The sequence below is a fragment of the Coregonus clupeaformis genome, chromosome 10 (assembly GCF_020615455.1).
Source record: "Coregonus clupeaformis isolate EN_2021a chromosome 10, ASM2061545v1, whole genome shotgun sequence".
Taxonomy (NCBI): Eukaryota; Metazoa; Chordata; class Actinopteri; order Salmoniformes; family Salmonidae; genus Coregonus; species Coregonus clupeaformis.
This window is the reverse complement of record NC_059201.1, coordinates 24,619,867-24,641,642: the sequence shown is the minus strand read 5'-3', so window position 1 is coordinate 24,641,642 and position 21,776 is coordinate 24,619,867. Positions and strand designations below refer to the sequence as shown.

The window sequence follows — 21,776 nt, the reverse complement described above, 5'->3', positions numbered from 1 at the left end:
ACTTATTTGGGGATGGCGACAATGGTTACTTGCAGAATTAAATGACTATTTCAGGGATCTACTCTTCTTCCTCCACACGTTTACAGTGCCTTGTTTTATATTTCTCCCAGTCCTACAGTTAAGGTGCTAGATCACAGAGCTGCAATCCACCATCCATCAGCTACAGTGGCCTCACCGCATGACTGTGACTCCATAATTCCCTCTCTGAATTACTGTCTTAATGAGTGAGTGACTGAGACAGAAAGACTGAATGACTCTCCATCATTCACCCTCCCTTTCTCTCTCCGTCTTTTACCCCCTTTCCGTCTCTCTGTTTCTGGCATTCTTGCCTTCCATATCTCTCTTTCATTCACTCCCTCTCTATTCCTCTCTCTCTCTCTCTCTCTCTCTCTCTCTCTCTCTCTCTCTCTCTCTCTCTCTCTCTCTCTCTCGCTCTGTCTCTCTCTCTCTCTCTTTCTCTCTCTCTCAATATCCCTCCCACATGTGAGTTAGTAATACATTACGTCTGGATCAGAAGTCTTCAGTTGATAGAAAATATCACTCTGAATCTTTTTGAAATCAATACGCTGAGATGAATAAAAGTCAGAGATCAACAAGCCTCACTCAAACATGCATTTGATTAATGTCTATACATCCAGCATCTAAAATACACTGCTACCACACAAACCAACATACCTTTTGTGTTGGTTTGTGTGATGGTAGTATATGTGGTGTACTCCCATGTCACTGTGCCAATGACCTAGTTCCACAGCTCTAAGTGCTGTTGGTCAGAAACATCTATAAATATGTCCTTTGCATGTGTGTAGTACACAATCCTGGAAGGCCATGCTGTCCTTGTGCTTTTGAGAGCTTTCTAGCACTTTGGGCCGATAATAAAGATGATGCTCTGTTATAAAACCCAAACGTCAGCCACTCCCCTTGGCGTGACCAGGGCACAGCAGTATTATGGGCTCTGTGAGGGCCATGAAATATGGGACAATCAGGAGGGGAGAGAGAGATAGAGGGAGAGTGATAAAGGGAGAGAGAGAGAAAGAGAGAAAAAGTGCTCACAGGACCTTACTGCATGCCGTGGTAATCCCTGAGTCTCCTTCATTGGGCCTCAGATTGCCTCAGACTGCCTCAGGCTGCCTCAGACTGCCTCCACATCCTCCAATATAACAAAGGCGCAGCAGGAAGCTATTAAGAGCTCATAAGAGGACAAAGAGAGGAAGCAGTATCCGAGAGGGAAAAGGGCCCTGGGTCGCACTCAGTCCCAGGACGACTTCCTTTCCCTGAGGAGACACAGCCTCCTGACCCCCCCTCCCCTCTCAGCTGCACTCTCTTTCTCTGCTAGCTTATATTGACTTGGTGAGAGGGGAGTGCAGTACTGCACCCCGCCAGTGTGTGACATCAGTTAGGCTGTCGAAAGGCAACTGGCACTCCTGATTGATCTCTTGGTGACGTAAAACCATTGAGTTCAGTTTTTGGCATGAATATAGTTCAGTGCCACACAAAAGTAGGTTTGACATTTTATTCTGAGATCTTTGTAAGAGACATGCCATGGCCTTGAATTACATGATCTTCCTGAATTTGGGCTTTCACATAATACCCTACTGGGCATAGACGTCAATTCAACATCTATTCCACGTTGGTTCAACGTAATTTAATTGAAATGACGTGGAAAAAACGTTAAGTCAACCAGTGTGTGCCCAGTGGGACAGTTCTTGAATATGCTCTTTAAAATTCCTGCACACATATATTTTGTATATATAACCCATTTTCTAGCATTAAACAAAGCTGATGCTTGAAGTCAGGCATTACTGAGACATCAGAAGTTCAGTGTCTCTTCTTCAAAGTAAATGCTATTGCCACAAAATAACTGAGGCTCCTCGTTTTTGCAATACTTTTTTCCCAGTGGCATTTTCAAGTGCCAAGATGAAACAATGCAAAAAAATTCCATGTTATATTTCTGGTCCTCTTTTTCTGAGTGAAACCGTCTCTGATGTCCCTGCTGTGGTGTGCGTCTTTGTCTGTGGCTGTGGCATCCATGCAAGCCAGGTCTTAAAAAAGTAGGACCGCAGTATATGAAAGGGAGAGATTATGAAAGACTTGATGGAGTGCCAATTTGGGTCCAAGGTAGACACATGTTCATGCATTCTCATTATCTCTCTCACACACACATACTGTGTAAACACACACACACAGAGGCACACACACACACACACACACACACACACACACACACACACACACACACACACACACACACACACACACATTGCCAAGAGTTACACTGTTGAGGGAGAGGTGTTTGCTTCTGATGAATGTTACCATGTGAATCAAGATTATTATAATAAACAAAAACTGAAACGAACATTTAAACTAATCATGAAAAAACAATTTTATAAACTGAAATAAAATAATTAAACCCCTAAACTTTAGGCAAAAATCTAATGGGGTTTTCAATCGGGTTTTCAAGCTATTTATTTTTCTTCTAATGGGGTTTTCAAGTTTCTGAATCTGGCAGGTAAATGCTGCCAGGTAATGGCGATGTTTCAAATAGGCCTAGTTTGTGAATCACTATCACTAATTATCACTTGCTAACAGGGTAGAAATCTGATACTGTAGGTAGCTAGCCTAGCCAAAAGGCGAGCACGGACCGTGAACTATGGCGACAGCAAATCCGATCGAGAGTTTCCTTTCAAATCAAATGTTATTTGTCATGTACACAGTTTACAGCATGTATAAAAGGTGCAGCAAAATACTTGTGTGCCAGCTCCCTCAACATTGCAGTACAATAATCAAGAGTAAAAAAAAAAAGTAATAGAAGAGGTAGTAATAGCATAGTATTGGCATAGTAATAGCCTGATATGTACACAATAGGATATACAGTATAGAAAATGAATTGCTATGTCAAGTACAGTGAGGGAAAAAAGTATTTGATCCCCTGCTGATTTTGTACGTTTGCCCACTGACAAAGACATGATCAGTCTATAATTTTAATGGTAGGTTTATTTGAACAGTGAGAGACAGAATAACAACAAAAAAATCCAGAAAAACGCATGTCAAAAATGTTTTAAATTGATTTGCATTTGAATGAGGGAAATAATTATTTGACCCCTCTGCAAAACATGACTTAGTACTTGGTGGCAAAACCCTTGTTGGCAATCACAGAGGTCAGACGTTTCTTGTAGTTGGCCACCAGGTTTGCACACATCTCAGGAGGGATTTTGTCCCACTCCTCTTTGCAGATCTTCTCCAAGTCATTAAGGTTTCGAGGCTGACGTTTGGCAACTCAAACCTTCAGCTCCCTCTACAGATTTTCTATGGGATTAAGGTCTGGAGACTGGCTAGGCCACTCCAGGACCTTAATGTGCTTCTTCTTGAGCCACTCCTTTGTTGCCTTGGCAGTGTGTTTTGGGTCATTGTCATGCTGGAATACCCATCCACGACCCATTTTCAATGCCCTGGCTGAGGGAAGGAGGTTCTCACCCAAGATTTGACGGTACATGGCCCCGTCCATCGTCCCTTTGATGCGGTGAAGTTGTCCTGTCCCCTTAGCAGAAAAACACCCCCAAAGCATAATGTTTCCAGCTCCATGTTTGACGGTGGGGATGGTGTTCTTGGCAGCATACCTCCTCCTCCAAACACGGCGAGTTGAGTTGATGCCAAAGAGCTCGATTTTGGTCTCATCTGACCACAACACTTTCACCCAGTTCTCCTCTGAATCATTCAGATATTCATTGGCAAACTTCAGACGGGCCTGTATATGTGCTTTCTTGAGCAGGGGGACCTTGCGGGCGCTGCAGGATTTCAGTCCTTCACAGCGTAGTGTGTTGCCAATTGTTTTCTTGGTGACTATGGTCCCAGCTGCCTTGAGATCATTGACAAGATCCTCCCGTGTAGTTCTGAGCTGATTCCTCACCGTTCTCATGATCATTGCAACACCACGAGGTGAGATCTTGCATGGAGCCCCAGGCCGAGATGGATTTACACTTCTTTTGTGTTTCTTCCATTTGCGAATAATCGCACCAACTGTTGTCACCTTCTCACCAAGCTGCTTGGCGATGGTCTTGTAGCCCATTCCAGCCTTGTGTAGGTCTACAAGTTTGTCCCTGACATCCTTGGAGAGCTCTTTGGTCTTGGCCATGGTGGAGAGTTTTGAATCTGATTGATTGATTGCTTCTGTGGACAGGTGTCTTTTATACAGGTAACAAACTGAGATTAGGAGCACTCCCTTTAAGAGTGTGCTCCTAATATCAGCTCGTTACCTGTATAAAAGACACCTGGGAGCCAGAAATCTTTCTGATTGAGAGGGGGTCAAATACTTATTTCCCTCATTAAAATGCTCATCAATTTTTTACATTTTTGACATGTGTTTTTCTGGATTTTTTTGTTGTTATTCTGTCTCTCACTGTTGAAATAAACCTACCATTAAAATTATAGACTGATCATTTCTTTGTCAGTGGGCAAACGTACAAAATCAGCTGGGGATCAAATACTTTTTTGACTCACTGTATTTACAAATATAAAGTGGGTACTAGTAGTGTCTTGGTCGCGCAGTTGAATAAATAGTATATAATAGAACAGCAACGTTGACTGTGGTTCTGTGTGTGTGTGTGTGTCAGTGGAGGCTGGTGGGAGGAGCTATAGGAGGTTGGGCTCATTGTAATGGCTGGAATGGAATAAATGGAACAGAGTCAAACATGTGGTTTCCATATGTTTGATACCGTTCCATTTATTCCATTCCAGCCATTACAATAGCTCCTCCAACCAGCCTCCTCTGCTGTGTATGTGTGTGTGTGTGTGTGTGTGTGTGTGTGTGTTTGTGTTTGTGTGTGTGTGTGTGTGTGTGTGTGTGTGTGTGTGTGTACGTGTGTGTGTGTGTGTGTTTGTTTATGGGTGGTTGTGTGTGTGTGTGCTTGTGTTGGATGTGTGGAGAGTCAGTGCAAATAGTCTCTAAGGTGCAGATAGTCTCTAAGGTGCAAATAGTCACTAAGGTGCAGGTCTGTGCAGGGAGACAGCTAGGGTTAGCTGTTCAGCAGTTATGGCCTAATTGTAGAAGCTATCGCGAAGCCTGTTGTAGGGCCATATAAAATCTGTTGTATTTTTTTGCCTGATTCCGTTAATTATTTTCCCAAATTCGTTTTTCTCTTTTTTGTTGTTCAAGGTTTTTGCTCTCAAAATCACACTTTTTAATTAGAAAACAACTAAATTGGATGTTCTAAATCCTCAACAATGCTTAAACCACATCAGGAGACCACTTTTGAGGTCTGGGTGTAGTGACCCTTAATTCAGAGACTGTTGTTTGGTTAGCGATGTTTCTGTAGCACTCATGTGATTGCAGTGTTTGCAAAACAAATGGCCACTGTATTGATGAAAATAATCATGATATCATTATGCCAGGTAGGCATGGGCTACTTTGTAGTTAGCATTTCATTGAGAAGGTTTTTGGGGACCTTTCCCTCTACTAGAAGACGGTTGTCATTACATTAGCATCATCGCTAACTGCTACACAAAGTTGTAGACAAACACACACACACAGACAGGGGCATTCCTGTGCCATTGTCTCTTCAGAAGGTTGAAGGAAAATACGAATCACTGATGCATTTTGTTCATGTCTTATAATAATCTTGGGCAATGCATTTTTGAACATTGTTGAATTCCATTCTAATGTCTGGATTTCATGATTCTGTCTGCGTTCTCCACAACGTAGATTTTATAGTGCCCTACTGTTGGTCCGAGACCCGTTGCTCCTATACCGTTTGCCAGATGTTAACAGAGTGAACAGTCCGTGGCTTGGGTGACTGGAGTCCTTGGTGGTCTTCCGGGCCTTCCTCAAACACCGCCTGGTGTAGATAGATGTCCTGGAGGGCAGGGAGCTATGCCCCAGTGATGTATTGGACCGTCCGCACCACCCTCTGTACAGCCTTGCGGTTGTGGGCGGTGCAGTTGCCATACCAGGCGGTGATGCAGCCAGTCAAGATGCTCTCGATGGTGCAGCTGTAGAACTTTTTGAGGATCTGAGGGCCCATGCCAAATTTCTTCAGTCGCTTGAGGTTGAAGAGGCGCTGTTGTGTAATTGCTCCATGTGTGATTGGTCAAAAGCGCTAATCCTTTAAAATCCAAGTCACATTGAGATTGACGAACAGTAGGGCACTATAAAATCAAGTAGATACTCAGCACCCTCAAAGCAAAGCACAGTTCATCCTCATGTTTCCCTCAAGAGGTTGACAATGGAATAATCACAGTAGCAGTATATTGGTGTGACATCTAAATGATGCTGCAGGCGAGATAGAGGCTTGGCAGGTAGCGGTACACTCAGTAATTGGCCTATGGGGGACATTTTCAGGGACCAAAGCTGGCATAAGAAGACAGAAACAGCCATCCTGTTAATGAGAGAATGCTGTGAACCCCCTAATGCTCATATCACCATGTCCTTTTCTTTGATCTATCTGTGATACTAGTGAGCACTAAATAGGCACTCCCTCCATATGTTTCCTACCTTTTGCATCAGTGTGCATGGGCTCATTCTGTTGTTCAATTGTTGTTGCATTCTCATATGCTCATGTTTGTGTTTGTTTGTGTGATTGACAGGCACCACTCGGCTGCCCAGAGAAGGGGAGGTGCCCGGGGTGGACTACAACTTCATCAGCGTGGGAGACTTCCGTATCCTGGAGGAGAGTGGTCTTTTGCTGGAGAGTGGAACCTATGATGGTAAGGACTCACTAAGGAAGCGTTCAATAATTGATTAATAAACTTAGTCAGTTGTTAAATGAGTGACAGCTGGCAATAGTGAATTGCATTGGCCAAGGCTAAATAGATTTATCAGGGAAACATTATTAAGAGGCTTGTTAGAACTGAAACCTTCGATCACAAGGATGCAAGGATACTCAAGAGCCCTTGAGCTGCTCTAACCATTAAGAGCTCTTTTAATATGTAGAGCAGCAATGTGCTGATGGGCTGCCCCACCTGATCACGACCCTCAGTAGATCCTCTGTAGATGTTTTAACCTGCTGAACCGCATCTGGCCAGCTGGCTCCACTACTGCAGAGGCAGAGGAGAAGCTATCTATGGTTTATGTATTGATGGCCCTCTCCACCTATGCTTCCAAAAACTACTGGCAGCTACCAGATCTCTTTATGTGGCCTTCCATCCTTACAGTATCCTCTCAGACAAAAGAGGTGTCCTCCTCTTTATAAGGGAAAATCAGTTTAGTTTTTGCATTGGTGATGACACACTGAACTTGGCTCTTGTGTGAACTCCTGTAAGTAACCACAGCAAACGTTGTTATAGCAGCGGATGACAGTTCATACATAGGAAAATACATATACAGTATATGACACAAGAATGGCTGTTTATGGGTTTTCCTGCTATCGTATGTAGTCCCTCACAGTTGAATTAGTTATTATCAGTTTTTTTACTTTTTAATAACACTTCAATGGTACATTAAGTACTCAACCTGCATTATGGGGTTGAATAGTCTCAGAGTATTAATGTCATGAAGGGATTGGAGCCAGGGATTTTTCTCACGTTGTCCGATGATTATGGCAATAACATGATAATCTCTTCTCTTTAAGCTCAGTCTTTCATACACCAAATCCCAGCTGCCTGCTGTGGAATCAGAATGGAATGGACTCAGTCTTTGAATGTTAGAGGAGCACCTCTGGTCTAATGATTGGCCCATATCACACACTCTCCAGTGTCTCTTCTATTGCCTCGCGTTCATATTCCCTGTGATCGAGAGTTTAAAAATGAAGTAAAATCATTTTCTGGAGTAAGAGTCTTACCAACCAGCAGCACAGGGTCTATGAAGGAGCTTGGCACTGGCAGGTCCTGACTGTTGACAGTTTCAAGTTCAAGTTTCATGCACAACTACAGTGAAATGCCTTTCTTGCAAACACAAAACCCAATAATGCAATAATCAATAACAATGTACAGTATTACTAGAAAAAAACTAGAATAAGAAATATGAAATACACAATAAAGTAAGTAAGGAAGCATACTATATACAAGAAATATACAGTTCCAATACTATATTTACAATGTGCAGGGATATTGGAGTGATGGAGGTAGATACAGTGCATTTGGAATGTATTCAGACTTTTTCCACATTTTGTTATGTTACAGCCTTATTCTAAAATGGAATCAATACAAAAGTATCATTAATCTACACACAATACCCCATAATGACAAAGCAAAAACAGGTTTTTAGAAATGTGTGCAAATGTATAAAAAATAAAAAAAACGGAAATACATTATTTACATAAGTATTCAGACCCTTTGCTATGAGACTTGAAATTGAACTCAGGTGCACCCTGTTTCCATTGATCATCCTTCAGCTGGTTCTACAACTTGATTGAAGTCCACCTGTGGTAAATTCAATTGATTGGACATGATTTGGTAAGGCACACCCCTGTCTATATAAAGTCCCACAGTTGACAGTGCATGTCAGAGCAAAAACCAAGCCATAAGGTCTAAGGAATTGTCCGTAGAACTCTGAGAGAGGATTGTGTCGAGGCACAGATCTGGGGAAAGGTACAAACATTTATGCAGCATTGAAGGTCCCCAAGAAAACAGTGGCCTCCATCATTCTTAAATGGAAGAAGTTTGGAACCACCAAGGCTCTTCCTAGAGGTGGCCGCCCAGCCAAACAGAGCAATCGGGGGAGAGGGGCCTTGGTCAGGGAGGTGACCAAGAACCCGATGGTCAATCTGACAGAGCTCCAGAGTTCCTCCGTGGAGATGGGAGAACCTTCCAGAAGGATAACCATCTCTGCAGTATTCTACCAATCAGGCCTTTATGATAGAGCCAGATGGAAGCCACTCCTCAGTAAAAGGCACATGACAGCCCGCTTGGAGTTTGCCAAAAGGCACCTAAAGGACTCTCAGACCATGAGAAACAAGATTCTCTGGTCTGATGAAACCAAGATTGAACTCCTTGGCCTGATTGCCAAGCGTCACGTCTGGAGGAAATCTGGCACCATCCCTAGGGTGAAGCCTGGTGGTGGCAGCATCATGCTGTGGGGATGTTTTTCAGCGGCAGGGACTGGGAGACCCGTCAGGATCAAGGGAAAGATGAACAGAGCAAAGTACAGAGAGATCCTTGATGAAAACCTGCTCCGGAGCGGTTCACCTTCCAACAGGACAACGACCCTAAGCACACAGCCAAGACAACGCAGGAGTGGCTTCGGGACAAGTCTCTGAATGTCCTTGAGTGGCCCAGCAAGAGGCCGGACTTGAATCCGATCAAACATTTCTGGAGAGACCTGAAAATAGCTGTGCAGCGACGCTCTCCATCCAACCTGACAGAGCTTGAGAGGATCTGCAGAGAAGAATGAGAGAAACTCCCCAAATACAGTTGTGCCAAGCTTGTAGTGTCATACCCAAGAAGATTCGAGGCTGTAATCGCTGCCAAAGGTGCTTCAAGAAAGTTCTGAGTAAAGGGTCTGAATACTTATGTAAATTTGATATTTTCATTTTTTGTGTGTTATTTTTTGCACAAATTACTAAAAACCTGTTTTTGCTTTGTCATTATGGGGATTTTTGTGTAGATTGATGAGAGGGAAAAAATTATTTCATCCACTTTAGAATAAGGCTGTAACAAAATGTGGAAATGGTCAAGGGGTCTGAATACTTTCCAAATGCACTGTATGTAGAGGGGTAAGGGGACTAGGCAACAGGATATAAGATAAACAGAGTAGCAGCATCTTGTATGTGAGTGGGTGTGCGTGTGTGTAGAGTCAGTATAAATGTATGTGCATGAGTGAGAAAATTATGAGTGTTTGTGTGTGTGTTAGAGTGACATTGTGTTTGAGTGTGTAGGGCCCTGTGAGTGTGCATAGAGACAGTGCAAAAAGAAATAAAAGATCAATAAAGATACAAGGTTAACTCTGATTGTCCGTGTAGCTATTTTGTTAGCTATTTATCATATTGCTTGGGGATAGAAGCTGTTCAAGAGCCTGTTGGTGTCAGACTTGATGCACCGGTACATCTTGCTGTGCGGCAGCAGAGACAATAGTCTATGTCTTGGGTGGGTCGAGTCTTTAACGATTTTCCTGGCCTTCTTTTCACACCGCCTGATATAGAGGTCCTGGATGGCAGGGAGTTCGGCCCCATTGATGTACTGGGCTGTCCGCATAACCCTCTGTAGCGCCATGCGATCGAGGGCGGTGCTATTGTCATACCAAGCAGTGATGCAGCCAGTCAATATGCTCTCAATGGTACAGCTGTAGAACCTTTTGAGGATTTGAGGGCCCATGCCAAACTATTTCAACCTCCTGAGGGGGGTGAGGCACTGTCACGCCTTCTTCACAACTGTGCGTGTGTGTTTGGACCATTTTAATTCTTTAGTGATTTGGACACCGAGGAACTTGAAGCTGTCTACCTGCTCCACTGCAGCCCCCCCTCAGCTCCTTGGTCTTGCTGACGTTGAGGGAGATGTTGTTACTCCGGCACCACACAGTCTCCTGGGCCCTCTGATGTGATGTCCCTCCAGATGCTCCCTGAGGTTCTCCCTGTGAGTCAACCCCCAGTTGACAGACAGCAGGTTGGCATTGACGCCTCCTCAGACACACTTTGAGCAAGTCCCAGCCCTGTAGGGGAAGACAGAATTGAGATCACATACAGTAAGAAACGGGCTGCAGGTTTCAGAAGCTGCCAAGTCAAGGGACAGCCACTCACGACTGTGAGCTACCCTTCATCTCTGAGCTGGAGCCAGACTTGTGGGATTTTCTGCACCTTTACAGGCAGCCAGATAACACAGTAAAGCACATATTCTGAATGATTTGATTAGGCTAGAGAGAGAGAGAGAGAGAGAGAGATTAGGGGAGGGAGAAAGTGAGAAAAAGTGAGGGCCAAGGATAGATTTAAAGGACTTCAGCTGAGCTGCTCCCAGAGTCAGCTCTTGATGGCAAGCTCTCAAAGCTGTACACTAGCAGTGTTTGGCTGGGTGCAAATATGTGTATTGACTTTCTAGGTCTCTAGGTTGCACTTTGCTGTCCTCTGGAGTGCATTGAAGGCCCTGATAGTGGCAAGTCCTCTAAAGAAACAGAGACAGCACAAACATGTTTGGGTACTGGCACAGAGCTGTGGTCTCGCTGCACAATGAGTATACTAGGTACAGAGCTGGAAGTAATATGATATTGAAATGGGATTTTTTCCATTTAGATGTGCTTGAACTGCATTGTATTTTGCCAAATAGAGTATCCATTCTGACTAAGTGTGTGAAACAAACAAGACCCAATTCTGCTGGAGTAGCCTGCTGTATTTGAGCCCTATTTTATGTCCTACTTTAAATGCCCATAAATTTGACTTGCCCAACTGAGTTGGTTGTGATCATATTACTCTTCAATGTGATCTGTAGCTAATCTTAATGGTGTTTCCAATAGCCCATTAGCCATTAGCTACCTAGCATCCCTGCTCTCTGGCTGATTTGTACTGCCATGCCAGACATTCCACCATCAGAAAACTAGCACTATTATCCTCTCTCTCTTCCCTGACTTCCTGTCATCCATGGCCGTTAACCCCACCTCCTACACCGACTGTCTCCTTCCTTCTCCTGTGTCCTACACTGAGTATACAAAACATTAAGAACACCTGCTCTTTCCATGACAGACTGACCAGGTGATTCCAGGTGAAAGCTATAATCCCTTATTGATGTCACTTGTTAAATCCACTTCAATTGTGTATTTGTGCCATTCAGAGGGTGAATGGGCAAGACAAAAAATGTAAGTTCCTTTGAACGGGGTATGGTAGTAGGTATGGCAGTTTCCTGTCTGTATCAAGAATGGTGCACCACCTAAAGGACATCCAACTTGACAACTGTGGGAAGCATTAGAGTCAACATGGGCCAGCATCCCTGTGGAACGCTTTCGACACCTTGTAGAGTCCGTGCCCTGACGAATTGAGGCTGTTCTGAGGGAGAAGGTGGGGTGCAACTAAATATTAGGAAGGTGTTCCTAATGTTTGGTATACTCAGTGTATATCCCCCATAGTTAAGGAGGGGCTTCGCCACACAGACCACACAGACCCACCCAGTGCAATGCCAGACCTGCCCTGCCCAGTGAGCTGAGGCCTCTTTCTTCTCCCAGGCGGTGCTGCTGGGATGCAGTTCATGCCAGGGCCAAGCAGACACAGCCATCTGTACCAGGCTCTGAGAGGGAGTCCGTCTGGGCTCAGCCCTTAGTCTGGCTCTGCTCTTCTGTGTGGTTCAGGTCGGGTCAGGCGGCACAGCACAGGGACAACTGCCCAGAAATGAACAAAGCACATGATTTGGGGATGCTGACATAACTGTTACCAGGAAATGGAAGTCTGTCTAATTCAAATTCATGATTCTGATTCCTATGAGAACAGAGTACGTACAGTATGAGTGTACATGTGAAATTAATGGACTGCCCCGATGAGTGTAGCCTATTGATGTCCAGGGTGTACTGTGGCCATTTGGGACTCCGCTTGGCTCTGTATGTTTGGCCAAGCGTACATCAGTGTACAGTATACATTGCAGTCATGTCCATGAAATGCACTGAATGAGAAAGGTGACTCATCAACCTCTTGGCATTTGCCATGTTTAAGTAATGTCAAACAAGCCACCCCTCTCTCTGCTTGTCGGATTATGAGGCCTCCCCATAGTTTAAAATAACAAATTATAGCAGAAATATCCCCTGACTGGACGCTTTCACACGCCTTCACGTCAATGACACACATTTACCAGGGGCCCAGAGATATGTTTTTGTAAGTAATTCATCAGCGTGCTATAGCATCTGACTGATGAATGGCAGGAGACAGGCAGGGATTAGAGCGGCCTCCAATCTCTCCCTGCTATCTCTGTTCCACCGGTGTTAATGAAGCCATCTCTGAAAAATGCGGATGAGTGTCATTTGGAGAGCGGTGGTGAGTGGTGAGCCCGTAGCGCGAGACATGACAGCGGGAGGGAGATCCTTTGATCCAGGCTCCTCCTCCCCACTGCTATGAGGGAGTCGGAGATGAGCACAGCTGCATTAACCCACTTTATCATACTGTAGCTACTAGCATTCTGCGGGTGATTTTCCTCCAAGCATTGTGTTGTATTTGCTGCACTTGCTTTTTTGAAGTCTTTGTCCTATTTCCCAACTTTGTTACATTATAAAGAGAAAATAAAGCTTTGTTTTGAGTTCATGCATATCTTCTATAATAGACGTACCTGTAATGTTTACATTTTAATAGGTGGAGAGATAGATCAAATGTTTATAAGATGAGAATAAACACAGTTCAAATGAAAAGGAGATACATTTTATAGAGGGTAATTAATTTGCTGAAAAGCCCTATTTCCCAGTGGCATCTTTTCCCGATTCTTTAATTACGCTGCTTATGAGTTATGTGTTCACTGAATAGGCTCTGTCTAATTGTTACCTTTTGTAAAGCAAAGTAAATATTTGACCTTAAAACATTTTATTGCCTAAATATAATTCCATAATATTCCCATGACCATACTCTCATGTTTAGCAAACAAATACACATAAAATATTGTGGGCATCTCAAATCAGTGTGCACATAATTCATTATCTTAATGAATGTTGAATTATTACATTTTCTGTGCATACATTTTTATACCCAGAGTGTTCAACAGCTAGTCAGATATTGATCATCCCATGAGCTAAATTAGCAAATGACGCTCTATTATCTTCACTAAATATTTATAGGCAGTGTCACAAGGTTTTTCTTCATCAGGAGAAAAAAACTCGCATAGATAGTTAATTGCTATATTCAGTGTAATTGGTTGCTGGCAAATCCCTAGTGGGGGAGGGGGGGCGGACATGCTTCTGACAAACAGTTGTGGCAAATCTTTGGCCAATTTGGTGCAAATTTGCGGCAAGATCATATTTAAACATGCAAATTAGTTTTGTGGCAAACTGTTTTGGCGATTTTTGTGGCAACTTGAAAACTTCTGGTAAGCAATTCTGGGAAACTTGTGGCGAACATTCTACTGTTTGCTGCAAATTTGCTGCAAACTCATTATGAATATGGAAATTAGATCAGGTTTTTGGCAAGTTTGTGTATTAACAACATTGAAATGTTGTATCTACATAAACCAAATCACATATAACTTTAAATGAACTTGCTTCTCACAGAGTAAACTAAACATACCAACACATTCTAAATACACTAAACAACATGTAATGCCTTAACAGATCAAAATAAATCCAATACAACTTGAAATCATCAGCATGCTAATGAAGAAAAGAGCAAAGACAGGATATTTCCAAAATAGATTGTTTATTTAATATTTTTATGTAGCAACAACATTTACATGAAATGTGAACACCACACCAAAAAATGCTGGTTATTTGGTAACCCAGCGCTGGGTAAATATTGGACAGAACGCGCACTGGGTTATTTTGACCCAGACAGTGTTTGGGATTACCCAAACATGGGTTAATTTAACAACCATCAGTTGGGTATTTTTTACTCTCATGCTGGGTTGACCTAGCAGCTAGGAGGCTTGGCTTATTAGGGGCGTGGCTTTCAGCTAGATCTTATTATTTATAAAACATTTATTTAACCTTTATTTAACTAGGCAAGTCAGTTAAGAACAAATTGTTATTTCCAATGACAGCCTACACCGGCCAAACCCGGACGATGCTGGGCCAATCGTGTGCTGCCCTATGGGACTCCCAATCACGGCCGGTTGTGATACAGCCTGGAATCGAACCATGGGGTCTGTAGTGATGCCTCTAGCACTGAGATGCAGCGCCTTAGACCGCTGCGCCACTCGGGAGCCCTATCCGTGCAAGTAAATGTCATTCCTGTTCATCATGTTAAGTTTACATACTTTTTTGTATTTTACACATTCTGCTATAATATTAAGATTATTTATTACATATTATAATAAGGTGTACCAAATAATTTGGTTATTTGGTAACACAGCACTGGGTAAATACTGGACAGAACACATGGTTGGTTATTTTGGTCCAGGCAGTTGGGTTGTGTGAATAATCCAATGTTGGTTTGTTGGGATTACCCAAACATGGGTTAATTAAACCATCAGTTGTTCACTGCCTTTCAAGGTGTGTTGCATTATGGGGATAAAAATTGTCCAACTTGCACCTACATGTCGACTGCATGAATTTTACAAAAAGGTCATGACATTTTGACTGCAGTTGACTACAAGTTTTTGCAGTTGCGCTTCACCAATTTCATCCTGCAGCCATCGCCTGCATTGTGGGAGGCTCTATTGTCAACAAGTCATTAGGGTGTTTTTGTTTGACCCACACGAACATGACAAAAGAGATGACTGAAACAGGAACCAACTTTGCCACGATTCATACTGTGGATACAAATTAATGTGATATGTAAAGCTCTCTCTCAGCAGTTGGGTAGTTTTTTTTGTAATTAGGTTATTTTCAGGAGGCGTGGATTATTAGGGGCGTGGCTTTCAGATAGTTATTTTTTGGCCACCTGTGAGACTAAATGTTATTCCTGTTCATCATGTTAAAGGACAACGCCGCCACTTTTCAACCTCATATTCATTATCTCCAGCACCATACCAGTGTCTACATATGTGAAAATGGCATGTTTCTATGATCTGTAGTTAAAAAGATAAGAAGAAAGGTCCTAAAAAATCACAGGGTAGGATTAAAAGTAAGAAGAACAGTGATTTTCAAAACCTGCAACCAGTTTCTAGCTAGAGGGAGGGTATTTTCTTGCTCTCCACGTCACCGTGAATCTCATAGTGTTTTTAAAACGTTGTAACTTTTGATGATGTCATCGGGTAGAACTTTTTTACTTTATATATTTTTATACAAAACGTAGAAAGCACCTTTTTCACATATGTAGACATACAGTACCTTTTGCCTTTTAAGTTTGTATGCTGCAAATAACATTTTTATTTGAATATTTTTGTACATTATATATTCTAATATAATTATTAATAATAATATTATTTACATACTGTATCAAAGTGGTAACTATCCCAACATATACACGTATTCGCATAGGCTCTTAAGGAACTCATACACTTGTGTAAGCCTCATGAAGGCTACAAAAATGGCAGTGTTCAATTATCTTAATTAATGTTGAATAATTACGTTTTCTATGCATACATTTAGATACCCAGTGTTCAACAGCTAGTCAGAGATTGATCATCCCATGACCTAAATTTGGCAAATGATGCTCTATTATCTTCACTGAATATTTATAGGCAGTAAAAAAAAAACGCTAAAACGTAGAAAACTGCCATTTTCACATATGTAGAGACTTGTGGTCCTCTGTAGCTCAGCTGGTAGAGCACGGCGCTTGTAACGCCAAGGTAGTGGGTTTGATCCCCAGGACCATCCATACACAAAAATGTATGCACGCATGACTGTAAGTCGCTTTGGATAAAAGCGTCTGCTAAATGGCATATTATTATTATTATTATGGTATTGTGCTAGAGATAATGAAAATGAGTTTGAAAATGGTGGAATTGCCATTTAAGTTTGTACACTGCAAATTGCAATTTTCCTTGAATATTTTTGCACATTATGTATTATAATATTATATGAATAATATTATTATTTACATATTGTATCAAAGTGGTAACTATCCCAACATTGGTATTTGCTTATGTTCTTAAGGAACTCATACACTTGTGTAAGCCTCATGAAAGCTCCAAAAATGTCAGTGTTCAACCTTAACGTGATAACAATACAAAAGCAACATAACATTTTGTTTTGCCTAATTTGGCAATTCATATTATTCTTCCAAAATGAATTATTGTTAACTTGCATCTCAAAGCCATACATGCAAGAAGCCTTGACATGGTGCACACATTTCTCGGTCCACAGTTTGATTGAAGGCCTCAATCTGTCCTTTTGCCTTGTAACTGATTGCTTCTAGATAGAAAGAGAGAAGGAACAACACATGATCAAGATGAGCTAGCTACTAGTTTAAAGCAATGAAAGATCTAATTGTTACAAAGAATGAATTTATAGTTTACATTAATGAGAATAATACATGCATTTGCTTACCTTATCAAGATTGAAGACGATACACTAATTTATCACTCAAAAAAAGGGTTATGAGTGAGTGCACCATAAACATCTTTCCTGGGTGTTGACGCATCCTCTTCCCAATGCAGCTTCTTCCAACACCACGGGTAGGGGAAGGGTATCCATCTGGAAAAGTTTTGTGTTGACGTCAAGTCAGCTCATATTGTTGCTACCTTAGCTGTTGTGCTAGCTAACATGCTACTGAACAGTGACACTAGCATATTGACATGCATATTGGTATTAAAAGACATTAACGTGTTCACCTAAACACATAAGTGTTCAGGTAAATCATTAGTTAGCTAGGTAGCAATCACAGTAATTGTGCAAAAATATGATAACTAATGTTTGCTAGCTAGCTAATATTAAGCACTAGCCAGTCAGAGGCGCTGACTAGGGTTGAATTAAGCACTAGCCAGTCAGTGGCGCTTACTAGGGTTGAATATTTTCCCAGTACTTTACAAATGTTCCGTCCCGAGAATAAATCACTTTTCTCCCTGGTAACCCTGTATTTCCCTCCAAATCCGGAAGCGTCATTCTAAAGCATATAAAGCATATACATGTATGTACAGTGGGGAGAACAAGTATTTGATACACTGCCGATTTTGCAGGTTTTCCTACTTACAAAGCATGTAGAGTAAGTCTGTAATTTTTATCATAGGTACACTTCAACTGTGAGAGACGGAATCTAAAACAAAAATCCAGAAAATCACATTGTATGATTTTAAAGTAATGAATTTGCATTTTATTGCATGACATAAGTATTTGATACATCAGAAAAGCAGAACTTAATATTTGGTACAGAAACCTTTGTTTGCAATTACAGAGATCATACGTTTCCTGTAGGTCTTGACCAGGTTTGCACACACTGCAGCAGGGATTTTGGCCCACTCCTCCATACAGACCTTCTCCAGATCCTTCAGGTTTCGGGGGCTGTCGCTGGGCAATACAGACTTTCAGCTCCCTCCAAAGATTTTCTATTGGGTTCAGGTCTGGAGACTGGCTAGGCCACTCCAGGACCTTGAGATGCTTCTTACGGAGCCACTCCTTAGTTGCCCTGGCTGTGTGTTTCGGGTCGTTGTCATGCTGGAAGACCAAGCCACGACCCATCTTCAATGCTCTTACTGAGGGAAGGAGGTTGTTGGCCAAGATCTCGCGATACATGGCCCCATCCATCCTCCCCTCAATACGGTGCAGTCGTCCTGTCCCCTTTGCAGAAAAGCATCCCCAAAGAATGATGTTTCCACCTCCATGCTTCACGGTTGGGATGGTGTTCTTGGGGTTGTACTCATCCTTCTTCTTCCTCCAAACACGGCGAGTGGAGTTTAGACCAAAAAGCTCTATTTTTGTCTCATCAGACCACATGACCTTCTCCCATTCCTCCTCTGGATCATCCAGATGGTCATTGGCAAACTTCAGACGGGCCTGGACATGCGCTGGCTTGAGCAGGGGGACCTTGCGTGCGCTGCAGGATTTTAATCCATGACGGCGTAGTGTGTTAGTAATGGTTTTCTTTGAGACTGTGGTCCCAGCTCTCTTCAGGTCATTGACCAGGTCCTGCCGTGTAGTTCTGGGCTGATCCCTCACCTTCCTCATGATCATTGATGCCCCACGAGGTGAGATCTTGCATGGAGCCCCAGACCGAGGGTGATTGACCGTCATCTTGAACTTCTTCCATTTTCTAATAATTGCGCCAACAGTTGTTGCCTTCTCACCAAACTGCTTGCCTATTGTCCTGTAGCCCATCCCAGCCTTGTGCAGGTCTACAATTTTATCCCTGATGTCCTTACACAGCTCTCTGGTCTTGGCCATTGTGGAGAGGTTGGAGTCTGTTTGATTGAGTGTGTGGACAGGTGTCTTTTATACAGGTAACGAGTTCAAACAGGTGCAGTTAATACAGGTAATGAGTGGATAACAGGAGGGCTTCTTAAAGAAAAACTAACAGGTCTGTGAGAGCCGGAATTCTTACTGGTTGGTAGGTGATCAAATACTTATGTCATGCAATAAAATGCAAATTATTTACTTAAAAATCATACAATGTGATTTTCTGGATTTTTGTTTTAGATTCCGTCTCTCACAGTTGAAGTGTACATATGATAAAAATTACAGACCTCTACATGCTTTGTAAGTAGGAAAACCTGCAAAATCGTCAGTGTATAAAATACTTGTTCTCCCCACTGTATGTCTGGATTTGATCGGCATTACAATTCAAGCCTGATGCTACTTGAGCCTGATGATCCATACATTAAAGACATTTTATGTGCCCTAGATTAAAGACATTTTATGATCCCAATCACCAAACAGCCCAAATGATTGTGCCATTATCCAATACATAGCCTGTGATATATAGGCTACCACACATTACGCACGACAGAAAAACATAAAAGCCCATAGATGTAGCTATGCTCTCTTGGGTAAATAAATGAAACAAACTCCAGTAGCATAATTATTTTGAGTGTGGACTGTATTACTGTACTTTATTGTATTATGCTGTATTATATGGACTGGAATTACAGACCTTGTTCAAACCATGAGCTGGGAGAGAACATGTGATGTTGGTGCAGGACATGCGGCCTACAAAGTTACAATTATAGGCCAGCAAATTGTATTTTAATTTAGAAATATAATAGGGCCAATTTTACATTTAAATAATTAGTAGGCTGACCTTTCATAATATTTCACCTAATGTTGTGTGCCGTGCGCATTAGCCTACCTCAGTTACAGTGGCTTGCGAAAGTATTCACCCCCCTTGGCATTTTTCCTATTTTGTTGCCTTACAAGCTGGAATTAAAATTGATTTTTTGAGGCTTTGTATCATTTGATTTACACAACATGCCTACCACTTTGAAGATGCAAAATAATTTTTTTTGTGAAACAAACAAGAAATAAGACTAATATATTATAAAAATAAAGCAAACTGGATGGAATATGGGGAAAAATGCACAGAATTCTTTTTTAATCTTCAACATAGGAATGCTACCAAAAATAACTTAATGAAACTGGTTACAATTGACGGAGTCACCCATGATTCACCAAATAATATTTTGAAGGAGGAAACAAAGTACTTTAAGAATATGTTTTATTTTCAGTCGCCTCCATCTCCTCTAACTGAAGCTAATTGTAGAGATATTTTTTCTATTGATAATGTCAAATTAACAGCCATACAGAAAGACTCATGTGAAGGTGAAATTACAGAGGAAGAACTTCTGGATGCAATTAAAGACTTTAAGTCTGGGAAAACTCCAGGGTTGGATGGCATACCAGTCGAGGTATACCAAACCTTTTTTGATATACTAAGAGGACCGTTATTAGCATGTTTTAACCACTCCTATATAAATGGTAGATTATCTGACACTCAAGAAGAAGGTCTAATCTCATTATTACTGAAACAGGATACAAGTGGAAAATATAAAGATCCAGTCCATTTACAAAATTGGAGGCCCCTTACACTTCAGTGTTGTGATGCAAAAATTATAGCAAAATGTATAGCGCATAGAATTAAAAAGGTATTGTCGGATATTATTCATTCTAATCAGACAGGTTTTTTACATGGAAGATACATTGGAGATAATATAAGGCAAGTATTGGAAACAATAGAACACTATGGAAAATATGGGAAACCAGGCCTGCTATTCATAGCAGACTTCGAAAAGGCATTTGATAAAGTACGACTGGGGTTTATATATAAATGCCTGGAGCATTTCAATTTTGGAGAATCTCTTATAAAATGGGTCAAAATCATGTATAGTAACCCTAGGTGTAAAATAGTAAATAATGGCTATTTCTCAGAAAGTTTTAAACTGTCAAGAGGAGTAAAACTAGGTTGTCCACTATCGGCATATCTATTTATTGTGGCCATCGAGATGTTAGCTATTAAAATCAGATCCAATAATAATATCAGAGGATTAGAAATCCAGGGCTTAAAACAAAGGTGTCATTGTACGCTGATGATTCATGTTTTCTTTTAAATCCACAACTAGAATCCCTCCACAGCCTCATAGAGGATCTAGATAAATTTTCTAACTCTCTGGATTACAACTAAATTATGACAAATGTACTATATTACGTATTGGATCACTAAAAAATACAATTTTTACATTACCATGTAGTTTACCAATAAAATGGTCTGATGGTGATGTAGATATACTCGGAATACATATCCCAAAGGAAATAAATGATCTCACTTCAATACATTTTAATATAAAGTTAGCAAAAATAGATAAGATCTTACTACCATGGAAAGGAAAATACCTGTCAATTTGTGGAAAAATCACCCTGATTAACTCTTTAGTATTATCCCAGACTACCTATTTGCTTATGGTCTTGCCTACGCCTAGCGAACAGTTTTTGAAATTATATGAGAAAAAAATATTCAATTTTATTTGGAACGGCAAGCCAGACAAAATTAAAAGGGCATATTTATATAATGAATATGAATTCGGAGGACAGAAATTATTAAATATTAAAGCATTAGACCTATCACTAAAAGCTTCAGTCATACAAAAGTTATACTTAAATCCAAACTGGTTCTCAAACAAATTAGTAAAATTGTCTCACCCAATGTTCAAGAAAGGCCTTTTTCCCTTTATTCAGATTACAACAACTCATTTGGGTTGTTGAAATCATCTCCCAAATATCACTATTTCTAAAACAAGCCATAGAAACTTGGTTGCAATTTCAATTTAATCCTCCAGAAACGACAGAACAAATAATGCAACAAATATTGTGGTTAAATTCAAATATACTAATTGACAAAAAACCTTTATTTTTTGACAGAATGTTTAAAAAAGGTATA

At 41.3% G+C, this 21,776-nt stretch overlaps 1 protein-coding gene across 1 annotated transcript in view; it reads left to right on the top strand.

The window, feature by feature from the left end:
* Positions 1-21,776, top strand: part of LOC121575798 (membrane-associated guanylate kinase, WW and PDZ domain-containing protein 3-like) — a 60,389-nt gene that overhangs the window by 9,769 nt on the left and 28,844 nt on the right. Inside the window, exon 3 of the mRNA XM_041889089.1 lies at positions 6,577-6,696. Coding sequence (XP_041745023.1) covers positions 6,577-6,696 — 120 coding nt within the window. The remainder of the gene's footprint in view (positions 1-6,576; positions 6,697-21,776) is intronic.